Source organism: Ursus arctos, unplaced genomic scaffold (genome assembly GCF_023065955.2).
Source record: "Ursus arctos isolate Adak ecotype North America unplaced genomic scaffold, UrsArc2.0 scaffold_12, whole genome shotgun sequence".
NCBI classification, from domain to species: Eukaryota; Metazoa; Chordata; class Mammalia; order Carnivora; family Ursidae; genus Ursus; species Ursus arctos.
In genome coordinates, this window is record NW_026622786.1 from 7,714,523 (window position 1) to 7,727,803 (window position 13,281).

The 13,281-nt window shown below is 39.1% G+C and overlaps 1 protein-coding gene across 2 annotated transcripts in view; it reads left to right on the forward strand.

Moving 5' to 3' along the window:
• The window catches only part of WARS2 (tryptophanyl tRNA synthetase 2, mitochondrial), a 96,891-nt gene that overhangs the window by 43,292 nt on the left and 40,318 nt on the right, over window positions 1-13,281 (forward strand). For both annotated transcript variants that reach the window (XM_026483637.4, XM_057310334.1), the window contains one exon: window positions 4,528-4,785. In XM_026483637.4, the coding sequence (XP_026339422.2) occupies window positions 4,528-4,785 (258 nt within the window). The remainder of the gene's footprint in view (window positions 1-4,527; window positions 4,786-13,281) is intronic.

The window sequence follows — 13,281 nt, forward strand, 5'->3', positions numbered from 1 at the left end:
AATTGAACAAAACATTTCTTGTTGCTCTTATTTCTTGATAACATCATTCCCTCTGCGTGGATGTATAGAATCACAGAAACTAGAGAATGGAAAAGATATATTAGATCATGTCTCGGCCATTCCCAGTGGTTACAGTTCTTTTTTTCCCACACTCTGTCCTCTATAGTGCTTTTCTCTTTTAGTTTTCTCAAGAATTAGTTTTTCCATTTCTCCTGGGGAATAATTCCTGAGTTTGACCACGGAGGAATGTATGTGCAGATAGATATCCATAGTCTTTTTTTTTTTTCAGCCTGATAGCCCGACTCTTCATAACCCTTTCTTTTAGCATAAACAGCCCCTCTTCGTCCTAAGTCAAGTATTTCTGGATGGTACTTTTTTTTTTCTTCCATTTATTAAGTTCAGAGCTTGTTTTTCTGCTTTGCTTTCTCTCTTCATCAATCAGTCCCTAAAGGCCATTAATCATATTTTTACCTCACTGAAAGCTCCTTTGCTTATTCCCATATCAGGAGCCCAGAGCTGGTTGAGCTCCCACGGTACTAAAGAAGCCTCATTGATATGTGCTTATTCTATCCTCTCTCGCTCTCTCTCTCTCTCTCTCATCCCTGGCCCCCAGCCTCAGTTCACGACCACAAACTGTTTTCTACAAAAAATGTTTCTAAATTATGATTTGGGGAATTAGTCATATTAGTCATCTCAAGGCCATGTGTGTGCGCGTGTGTGCGCGTTGCCCGTGCATGTGGTTTTAGGTGGTAAGATTCTATTTGTTCTCAGTTACTTAGAAGATATTTTTCATATCCTTGGAGCCACAGATCTTTCAGGTCTCCTGAGTGCTTGGATCAAGTATAATTCTGGACCATGGAGCTATGATGCATCAATAGAATGTAGCATTCTATTTTAGAGCTGTCATCTCAGAAGTAGAGAGGAAAAGAAGCAGATACGGGGGAGACAGACTGTATTTGTAGGATTTAGAATTCTTGGGGAAAGGGAAGGGCAAAATTTAAATAGCCTTGACCCACACATATCTAAAGAAGATTCGCTCTTAAAAGCTAGTATATAGACTAGGTATATAGACTTTTTATTATGTCACTTTGGTTTTTTTGAATATATATCTCAATTATATTGAGGTATAATTGACAAATGAAATTGTAAGATAGACTTATTTTGCTTAGCGTAATACCCTCTAGTTCCATCTATATTGTTGCAAATGGCAAGATTTCATTTTTTTGGTGGTTTTTATCATATGATCTCACTCATATGTGGAATTTAAGAAACAAAACAGAAGATCATAGGGGAAGAGAGGAGACAATAAAACAAGATGTAATCAGAGAGGGAGACAAACCATAAGAGACTCTTAATCTTAGGAAACAAACTAAGGGTTGCTGGAGGGGAGGGGGTGGGGATGGGGTAACTGGGGGATGGACATTGGGAGGGCACATGATGTCATGAGCACTGGGCGTTTCATAAGACTGATGAATCACTGACCTCTATCTCTGAGACCAATAATACATTCTATGTTAACCAATTGAGTTTAAATTTTAAAAATTTTAAAAATAAAATAAATAAAGGAAAAAAATTGTAAGATATTTAAAGTGTATATCACGGTGATTTGATATACATATGCCTTGTAAAAGGCTCCCTCCACCTTGTTAATTAACACACCACCATCTTACATGTTTATTTTCATTTATTTGTTTTTGGTGAGAATATTTAAGTTCTACTCTCAGCAAATTCCACTTATACAACACAGTGTTATCAACTGTAATCACCATGTTTTACCTTAGATCCTCATATGCTATATGGTTTCCTGGATTGGAGGACCTAATATAAAAACACCAGTTCTCCCCAAAGCAATCCATAGATTCAATGCAATCTCAATAAAACCCCAATAGTTTTTTGTTGAAACTTGACAAGGTGATTCTAAAATGTACAGGGAAGGGATGCCTGGGTGGCTCAGTCAGTTAAGTGTCGGCCTTCAGCTCAGGTCATGATCCCAAGGCCTTGGGATCAAGCCCCACATTGGGCTCTCTGCTCGGCAGGGACCCTGCTTCTCCCTCTCCCTCTGCCTGCTGCTCCCCCTCTGCTTGTGTTCTCTCTCTCTCTGACAAATAAATAAATAAAATATTTTTAAAAATTAAAAAATAAAATGTATGAGGAAGTATAAAAAGCCAAGGATGGGTAGGCTAATTCTTGAAGATGAAGGTAAAAAGGACTTGCTCCACTACGTCCCAAGACTTACTAAAAAGGCACTGTGGTACTGATCAGAGATAGACACACAGACTGATGGGACAGAATAGAAAGACCAGATACAGACACAAGCATAAAGAGATGCTTGATTTATGACAGAAGTGGCATTCCAGAGTAATGGTCAAAGCCAACCTTTTCCATAAATGGTGCTGGAATTATCTGACATCTCCATATGGGGGGAAAGGAAAAAAAGGAATTGGATGCCTACCTTACACCATATGCAAAAAACTCCAAATGGATACAGACTTAAATGCGAAAGATAAAACTTTAAAGCATACTCACACATGCATATACATATGCTTTATATGTGAGTATATGTATAAACACTCTTATCTTCGTGACCTCAAGGTATTGAAAGATTTCTTGTATGCCATGAAAGTCTGTAGTCAAAAATTATATATTTGATAAAATTAAGAGTGTCTCTTCATCAAAAGATAACATAAAGAAGACAAATAGCTATACAATGAGCGCATATATTGGCCATACATGTAATTGACAAAATATTAGTATCCAGGATATATAAAAATACCTAAATCAATAAAAAGACAATCCAATCTGAGAAAAATAGGCAATATAACTTCAGTAGGCTCTCCATAGAAGAGGAAATAAAAATGGCCAATAACCATAAGAGATCTCGATTTCTTTAATAATCAAAGAAATGCAATTAAACCATAGTGAGATTCCACATCATATCCACCCTATTAACTCAAAATGAAAATACTGGCAGTGTTGATGAGGATGGGGAGCAATAGACATTGATGGTAGAAATTGCAGTATGTTACATACTTAGGAGGGGGTTAGCACGCTGTAGTACACATACCTTATGACCCAGTAATTAGGTATATACACTAGAGAGAGTTGGCTCATAGAACACAAAGATACATGTATAAGAATGTTCTTTTTTTTTTTTCTCTCCATAAGTTTTTTTTTTTTGAAATTGGCAAGCCTACAGAAAAGTTGCAAAATTAATGCAACGAATGTGATAAAGCCTTACTGGATAGCAGGTAGTGGAAAGAACATACATGGGCCTTAAAGTAAGTGATACCTGGCTTGACATCCCAACTTCACCACTTACTAGCTGTGTGACCATGGGCAATCTCTAAAGATCGGTGAGCCTCAGTTACCTCATCTGTAAATTGCAAATTGGAGGTAATAAAATGCCTACTGTATTGGGTATTGTAAGGATTAAAAGCATTAATGTATATCAAGTCCTGAGCATAAATGCCCGTAACATAGTTGTCCAGCAAATTATGGCTGCCATTATTAATATTTTGCTGCTGTTGTTAAAAATGATAATGACTCGTTTTATTTCTTCAGAACCTCTGAATGACAGCACATTTACTGATACATATTCATTTTTCATGTTTCATTACAGAATGCAAAATGATTCAAGAGAAAAATAGCATTTTTTTATCCTGTATTACTTTTTTCCTTCTCACTTTCCTATTGCAACTTCAATGTTAGAAAGTACAAACCAGAAAAACAAGCCCTTAACAAAAATGTTTTTATAATGTAAAAAAATTATACAAAATTAAAAACTCCTTTTGAAGAAATAAAAGAGTGGTTTTATCAAAAGTAAAAGGAAACTAAACCACACAAAAAAGTTAAATAACTTGATCAAGAAGCAATATTAGAAATGGTGTGTAGGTTTTCTAATTTCTAACCCAAGATCCTGAACACTAAGTTGTAATATCAGCAATTATTTTTAAAAAAAGCTGAATTAAGAAAATAGCAGTAGCCTTTAGCCCTAATGCTGTGACTCCTGGCCTTAACTACAAAATGAATGAAATCACATGAAAAACTGTCAAGGCCCCTTTAATCTCCAGTGAAATTTGATTCTATGTCCGAAGTCTTTCTCACTGACCCCCAGATCCACAGTCATCTTTTCCTCTTGGGAGCTCTGCCTTACCCCACTATTTATGTTTGCAAACCGATTGTGATCATGTTGCCACACTGTACTGTTACATATCTCTTTGTAAACCTATCCTCTCTCTCCAATTAGATTGCATCTCCTGGGGTTGCAGACTTTTTCTTATGTACCTTCGTATTTGTATGTTTTTGAGTGAAAAAAAAATCCAACCACGTTTTAAATATAATTTTCTGTCCTAATAGCACCTAATAGAGTGCTTTGCCCAGGCACAAAATAAATGCTGGATATATAAGGATAATGACTGTCAGATTGCAGTTGTAAAAAATAGACCTAGTTGTCATTGCTACAGTAACATGGGCATAGGATTCATGGATTCTGCCTCGAAAGCAAATGCTTGTTTTCCTGTGTTCCAGAAAGATGCTGTGAAGCGAGTATTCTCTGGCATTCAGCCTACAGGAATCCCCCACCTCGGCAATTACCTGGGAGCCATTGAGGCCTGGGTGAGGTTGCAGGAAGAGCATGGCTTGGTGCTCTACAGCATCGTTGACCTACACTCCATCACTGTCGCCCAGGACCCAGCCCTCCTTCAGCAGAGCATCTTGGACATGACTGCTGTTCTTCTTGCCTGTGGCATAAACCCAGAGAAGAGCATCCTTTTCCAACAATCTCAGGTCAGCTTCTCAGATTGAACCAAGAACACTTGCATTTTCTAGTTATTTGAGGAAAACTTTGAATGAAAGTTTACATAGCTCCTGTCTGTGATTCTTTTAAAATTGTTCAAGAGTGACTTCATCAGATGTGATGATTTCATTTTAATGTTTACCCTATATTCATATCTTTAAATGTCATTATAAGCAATAGTATTTTTCACCTTTTCCTCCACTATTCTTGCTTCATATACCAAAACGTTACATCTCGTTAGTACTTGTAAGTCTGGAATTGTTTTTCTCTACTGGGTTGTATTCAAACTGCTGAATTCATACTGTTGACTAATCTCCTGGTGATCAAGGATAGAATTTAGCAACCAGTGGTTTTGCATAATTTCAATGTTGCTTTACTGGGTAATGCATTTGGAAGGCCTAGTGGATAATTCCCATTGTTCCTTCTTTGTGTAATAGCTTTTGAGAAGACTTGAGAGAACTAGCTAGGAAATTGGAAGACAATGTCCAGTCTCTTGAGTCCAAGCCAAGAAAGGCTTCAGAACAAAGCCAAAATATTTGACTGATATCGTCACTATGGATGAATCAGTTTACTCTTGGACGGGCAGATAGCCTGGACCAGAGACAGGGCACTTAAGAGACTCCATAGCAAAGAAGATGAAAAATTTAACTGGATCATGCCCTCATTACATATCTGCTTGAACCTTGTGACAAAGCCACAGCCCAGGAACAGTATGTTATACATGTTTGCTACATGTTAACATGTATGCATGTGTGATATGGGTTATACATGTGTGTATCTCCTGCCTTGATCATAAACTTCTGACAATCGTCATTTTTATGTATATCACCCACAGAACTTAGTATAGTGATTCACAGAGAGTGACCCTTTAAAAAAATATGTAAGAAATGAATATCTTCAAAAGTAAATACATTTATCAACTTAAAACTCGTTTCCAGCTTAGAAATAATGTGATAGAGTAATAGACTCTGACCATGAAAATGTCCATAAAGGCAATTTACCTCTATTTCCTTCCTCAAAGTTGGTCAGAAAGCCTTTATTTACACATAACTTTTCAAATTCAATCTTGGACTGATCTAGTTGTTTTAAATATATAAATATACTTGCTTATGTTGGGCAGATACCTGTGTCCCTATAATTTCCATCCACTCACTTGACTTACGCTCTCTAAAAATACATGGTAAATCAACTGTCTTCCACATGACTACTCTTCAAATACTCAGAGACATCTGTTACACACTAGCCTTACCCTACAGGTCCTTACCCCATAGGTCTTACCTCCTTCAAGCTAGTTGTCCCACCTCGGGAGCACTCTTGCTGTCTACTTGAAAGAAATGTGCCTGTCCTATTTCATGAAACAATCTTTATTCACACTCTTCAAGCCTGTCTCCAGCATTATAATGCCGATCATTAGAACCACTTCGTAAGTTACCTGATACATCTTCACTTCATCTAAGCTGTTTTTGATACAAGCTCCCTTTTGATTCTTATGTGATACCATTTCTAAAAATCGTATTCCCAGTACTTATTTCCATACTTCTGGAAGGCAAAAATGTCTGCATCTCCACAAAGTAACCACTTGCCAGACTGCTTTGTTAAGTGACGTTTAAAATTAAAGGCTCATTTTCAACCACATCCAGTGCTTGCACTTTGAGCTCATACCCCCAGGAATGATCACCACATTATAATTTTTATCTCCTTTTTGAAGGATTTTGGGCAGTGACCTCCACAAGCATCTAAAATTTGCAATAATTGAGGTCTCTTCTTCAACGGGGTACTTTGGTGTTCAAAACAGCAATTGAAAGGGTCACCCACAGTGTGGGACTTTGTAAGAATTCCCTCATAAATGAGGGATCATGAAAGTCACCTTCCTTTTGATTTTTTTTATGTTATGTAGTGAGCTCCTTGGTCCCAGGAGTTGTGGGTTTAGGTCAGAGAGGGCAGGTCACTGGTGTTGCCTGTTTCCTCGGTGGCCTCATGCAGCTCCACACTGCCTCATAGGTCCCCTGCTCCCATCCCAGACTGCAGCTCCCTCCAGGGAGTTTGGGTAGCTTGCCAGGAAAATGTGAGCGTAGTACTCATCTGCCTACAGTCTACACTTTGTCCCACAAAGACAGTATGCAAGACTTCCTCAGGTGTCTTTCTGACCTCAAGACGTATTTGGGCTGGGCCATTTCCTTTTTTAACTCAGGCAACCAACCTGAATACAACTCAGCAGATGGACTGGATATCTTACCAGGTTTTCTTTCCTTCGTTTAATTATTTAATAAAGAAAAATTGAAATATGCATAGAAGAGTAGGGAAACTAGTGTACTGTATCCCCATCACTTACTAGCATTTTTTTTTTGTCTCATCAATGTTGTTTTTTTGTTGTTGTTGAAGTATTTATTTAGATTTATTTATTTATTTATTTGAGAGAGAAAGAGAGAGGGGGGAGGGGCAGAGGGAGAGAAAGTCTTAAGCAGACTCTGTGCTGAGCGTGGAGTCCAGTGCAGGGCGTGGGGGGGGGGGGGGGCAGTGCTCATCGTGGGGCTCAATCTCACAATCCTGAGATCACAACTCTGAGTCAAAACCAAGAGTCAGACGCTTAACTGCACCACCCAGGTGTCCCGGTGGTGGTTTAAGTATTTTAAAGCAGATAACACACATCATTGCATTTCAGTCCCTAAATATTTCAATGTACTTCTGTATAAACCGAGGAAATTTTCTTACATAACCACAATATCGTCATCACACCTAACAAAGCTAATGATAATTCCATATGATCATCTAATACCCAGTCCATATTCAAATTATGCTGATTTTCCCAAAATGTCTGTTCTTTTTTTTAATAATAATTTTTTATTATGTTATGTTAGTCACCATACAGTACGTCCCAAGTTTTTGATGTAAAGTTACATGATTCATTACTTGCGTATAACACCCAGTGCACCATGCAATACGTGCCCTCCTTACTACCCATCACCGGCCTATCCCATTCCCCAACCCCCTCCCCTCTGAAGCCCTCAGTTTGTTTCCCAGAGTCCATAGTCTCTCATGGCTCATTCCCCCTTCTGTTTACTCCCCCTTCATTCTTCCCTTCCTTCTCCTACCGATGTCCCTGCTGTTCCTTATGTTCCATAAATGAGTGAAACCATATAATTGTCTTTCTCTGCTTGACTTATTTCCCTTAGCATAATCTCCTCCAGTCCCATCCATGTTGCTGCAAATGTTGGGTAATCGTTCTTTTTGATGGCTGAGTAATATTCCATTGTATATATGGACCACATCTTCTTTATCCATTCGTCTGTTGAAGGGCATCTTGGCTCCTTTCACAATTTAGCTATTGTGGACAATGCTGCTATGAACATTGGGGTGCATATGGCCCTTCTCTTCACTACGTATGTATCTTTGGGGTAAATACCCAGTAGTGCAATTGCTGGATCATAGGGTAGCTCTATTTTTAACTTTTTAAGGGCTCTCCACACTGTTTTCCAAAGTAGCTGTACCAACTCCAAAATGTCTTTTATATTTGGCTTGTTTAAATAATGATCCAATGAAGGTCTACACATTGCATTTTTTTCATATATTTTTGTTTATTGCTCAAGTTTTATTTTTATTTCCCATAAAGTTAATCCTGCATTTGAAAAGAATTAAAAACTTAGATTTTTAGGGGCACCTGGGTGGCTTAGCCAGTTAAGTGTCTGCCTTCAGCTCAGGTCATGATCCCAGGGTACTGGGATGGAGCCCCACATCAGGCTCCCTGTTCAGCGGGGAGCCTGTTTCTCCCTCTCCCTTTGCCGCTCTCTTGCTCTCTTTCTCTCTCTCAAATAAATAAATAAAATCTTTTTAAAAAATTAAGATTTTCATGCTCCCACCTTTTTCATGCCTTTGATATGTTAATTGAGTTTCCTTTTATTCATTATAAAATTAGCTCTTTTGAACATAAAAATAAACCTTATAATTTTTTTTTGCTTTCTCTTAGTGCTAGTGTGTATTGGCTGATGGTTAGTGGCTATAAACTACCATTCACATAGTTGCTCATCACCAGTTTTAATAGTTTGTAAGAAACTCTGCTTGCCTAGTGCCCATAGAGTGCCCGGGCATCAGTTCCTTCAGAGCGGCCGTGAAGCTTCTAGTTGTTCAAGGAGGATAGTGGGAAGGTCTTCCTCATGCTGTATCTTGAAAGTATGAAGGACAGGCTGGATTTGCTTCTTAGAACCATTCTCAAGTAGGAGTATAAGTGGAAAAGCTAGTGTCCCTGAAACAGTGATTATTCTAGACAGCTGGCCCCATATTTGCAGTGTTCTAGTAGGTGGAAGAATCCTCACGGTGTTTGTGTTGTGTGTCTTATCATACAGTAGTCAACAACTGTCTTTATCAGTCTGTGGAGTCTCTAATAGATGCAGACTGAAAAGAAAACACTCGTAGCATTGTCATATTTAGAAAAAAAATGAGAAGTCATTTTTATTAGAAAACTAATATTTTTAAATGTGTAAGATCTCAAAATCCTTTTCATGTATATGACCTCACTTTTAATCCTCAAAAGAGCACATGAGTTAGGCTTTACTATTCTTTCACATGTGAATAAATTAAGGTATGAAAAGATTGAGTAAATTATAAAACATCCTTAAAACCATCTCTGAATGGTGCCTGGTACTTAGTAAATGCTTAACAAATATATCTTCTTAACCTAACCTGAAGTCATCCAGGTGACAAATCCAGGACTCTTTTTTTTTTTTTCTTCCTAAAACACTGCTTTTAGAAGGTGTTCTCACGGGAGGGAGCCTTATGCTACCTCCCCACCATGCCTTTGCCTCAGTAGCTGACGGCAGAGGGGCAGTGGAGAGCCAGAACTGACCCCAAGATCCTCATTATTTCTTGCCTGGACAGTCCTCTCACCCCTTCACTCCTACCTCAGGCTTTCCTGGCAGCAGGCCTCCCCCCAGCACCGTAGCCATGCTCATCTTTCTTCCTCAGATACCTCAGCACCTCTCTCCTTACCCTCAGGGTAAAAATCCAAGCTCAGTTTCTAGAAAGCCCTTCAAGAAAGAGGCCCCTGATATAGACAGACAGATACATACATACATACATACATACGTACATGCAATGGAATATTACTCAACCATAAAAAAGAATGAAATCTTGCTGCTTGAGACAACATGGATGGATCTAGAGAGTATAACACCAAGTGAAATAAGTCACTGAAAGACAAATAGCATATGATTTCACTCGTGTGGAATTTAAGAAACAAAACAAACGAGCAAAGTAAAAAAAAAAGAGAGAGAGAGACAAACCAAGAAACAGACTCTTAACTGCAGAGAACACACTGATGGTTCCCAGAGGGGAGGGCGGCGGGGGATGGGTGAAACAGGTGATGGGGGTTATGGAGGGCACTTGTCGTGATGAGCACTGGGTGTTACATGGAAGAGTTTAGTCACTATATTGTATACCTGAACTAATATAAGTATACTAGAATTAAAATTAAAAAATTAAAAGAATGACGCCCCTGAGAACATCAGGCCAGTGTTGTTTCCTCCTCACCACTTTTTAATCATCAGGTTATTTTTACTCAGATGATCTGATTAACTTTTACTAACAACTCTTTAAAGCAAGAGTTGGGGGTGGTTCTGGTTTTATTTTGAGAAAGTATGGTAAATCAGTTCTTAACTTACAAAGTGGGTAACTTAAGAGATCATTTCTACATTTTAACAGTTTTTTGTTAGCTCCTCTCTACTGGGAGTTTTGTGATGCATGGTAGCATTTAATTGATCATTAAATATGTAACCAAGAGGATAAGAAGTCAGAAAACAATTATACTTAAAGTGTTGTGAGCCAATGCCAGCTAAATTAGATATACCTACATTCCCTGCCCACACACAGTTATTTACAAGTAAAATTAAGAATTTTTGAAATTGCGTGTTAGAGAAAAATATTTTTTTATATTATATAATGTGCTCTTTCCCTGTCTATCCATTGTGTTAAGCAAAGTACTTGGAGCTAAATATAAAGACTAGTTCCCCCAGGTGCTATTGTTGTCCAGGGGAGTAAGTTCTAGCAATCATTTGAAGTAGGGAAAGAATTTAGCTGTGTTATAATGCTTATTTTACCAATAATTTTCATCTCCAATCCTTTGCATTCTTTCTCAGCAGTCTGACTGAAACAATTTAGACTTATTGAAGATTTTTCTCATTATTTTCTTTTTCTTTCTCTCCCACTGGCCTCTAGTCATGGCGCTTCCCCTAAAATATGTTTGCCATATGTGGGGAATTTTACAGAGCCTCTCCTCTGAAAGGTGTGTGTGTGTGTGTATGTGTGTGTGTGTGTGTGTGTGAGAGAGAGAGAGAGAGAGAGAGCGCGAGTGCACGCCTGCCTGTGTGTGTTTGGCAGGGGTTTCCATCCCAATGCCAAAGTCAATGGTCTTTTATTTCCAGCAGACCTGCGTGCACATCCAGTCTGATTCCCACAGCTGTCTCTGAGGTGCACGTCTCCACATCTTTAGTTGTTACTTTCCTTGTGAACTAATCACCGTGCAGATGGAAGATAAAAGCCGGAGTTCATAGCTTTGGGCGCTGGCTCTGTGCCAAGGCTAGGAGAAAAGGACAGTTTTGACCAGCGGACACCGTGTTACAGAGCACCCAGAACTCTCCGCGGAAGAGTTGAGGGAGGAGAATGGAATCTGCAGCCTTGGAAGGTGGCTTCATTCTCTAATTAGAGTTATGTTTTGTTTTCCAGGAAACTCAAATCAAGAATAATAATAATGGATAATAATAAATAATAAGCAAGCTCTCACATGAATCCTGGCTCACTGTATACAAACACAAGCTGTACCTGACCCATGTCCCTTATCTCAGAGGTGTGAGACCAGCAACACCTAAACTTGGATGGACAGTATCACGTTTTCCCTCATCCCAGGAATTTTAGAAGCCTCTTTGAGTACAGATTTTTATTTGTTGGGCTCTCATAGTTGTTAGGCGACCAACAACAGGTGCAACATACAACTCATAATAGAAAGGAAGAAGGGGCACCTGGCTGGTTCAGTCGGTAGAGCACGAGACCCTTGATCTCGTGTTTGTGAGTTCGAGCCCCATGTTGGGTGTAGAGATTACTTAAAAAATAAATTTAAAAAATTTTGAAGAAAGGAAGCAAACAAACGTCCACATGGATTAATGGACTTGAGGAATCAATCTGTAAAATTGGCATTTCCTCCGAAGTTTCTCGGGAGAGACAAAGGATCCAAATGGCCCATGGCAGAAATAATAAAGAGAAGTTAGGAAAATCATTATACAACCAAACTCCTCATGTATTTCTTTCTCTAAGAAGTTTCCACTAGTACCACTTTCCTTGCCTACATCTATAGTCCTGTGTGACTCGATGAGCAAGTGAGAGTAGTTTCGCTGCCTCCGTCCCGGACCACAGGATGATGTCATATCTTAATACTTTCAAGAAGAGTTCTGGTTTATTATCAGAGCAAGAGTGGAAAAGCACAAGTTTTGCAGCCGCATCGAGTTGGCCTGAATCTCACTGTGACCTCTTCTTGTTGTCACACACTGGGCAAGTTCTCTGAACCCCTGTTTTAGTGTCTATAACAGGGATATTTGAATAATATGACATATAGTACTGGTAAATAATACCCTTTTCTCTTGCCCTACCCCTACCTACCCCGCTGCATACAATACTACTCCCACCCGTCTTCTTTTTTCTTATTTTAAGGTTTTATTTATTTATTTGACACAGAGAGTGGGGGAGAGAGTGCACAAGTACGGGGAGCGGCAGGCAGAGGGAGAGGCAGGCTCCCTGCTGAGCTGGGAGCCAATGTGGGGCTCGATCCCAGAACCCCGAGATCATGACCTGAGCCGAAGGCAGACACTTAACCAACTGAGCCCCCCAGGCAGCCCTCACCCCAGGCTTCTTGATACTGTAAAGATTTAAAGGTGGAGTAGAATTGGAAAGTGGAGGTCAAATTAATGACAGTTCCTGCTGTCACACTCAATAATAAAATATTTTCTGAAAAGGTAATTGTTGAAGGTTTTTTGGGACCTTCTTAAATAGTTCAGATATTCAGAAAAGCAGGAGGATGAATGGTTGCTTTTTGAAATACTAACCTTTGGGCATACTTGCTTCATAGTTGCTTAGTTTTGCTTCACAAACCTGTCCCCCTGAAACAAATAATACATTATATGTTAACCTAAAAAAAAAGAAATAAAATATTACAAGTATAGTGGAAACTTTCTGTTCTCTCTAATCCCATTCCACTTGGTAACCACTGTATTGAATTTGATACTCATCATTCCAATGTATGTATTTTTTTTAAAGATTTTATTTATTTATTTGAGAGAGAGAGAGAGCACAAGCTGGGGGTTGGAGGGCCAGAGGGAGAAGCAGACTCCCCACTGAGTGAGGAGTCCAACACAGGGCTTGATCCCAGGACCCTGAGATCACCACCGAGTGAAGTCTGATGCTTAACCGACTGAGCCACCCAGGCGCCCCTCCAATGTATGTATTTA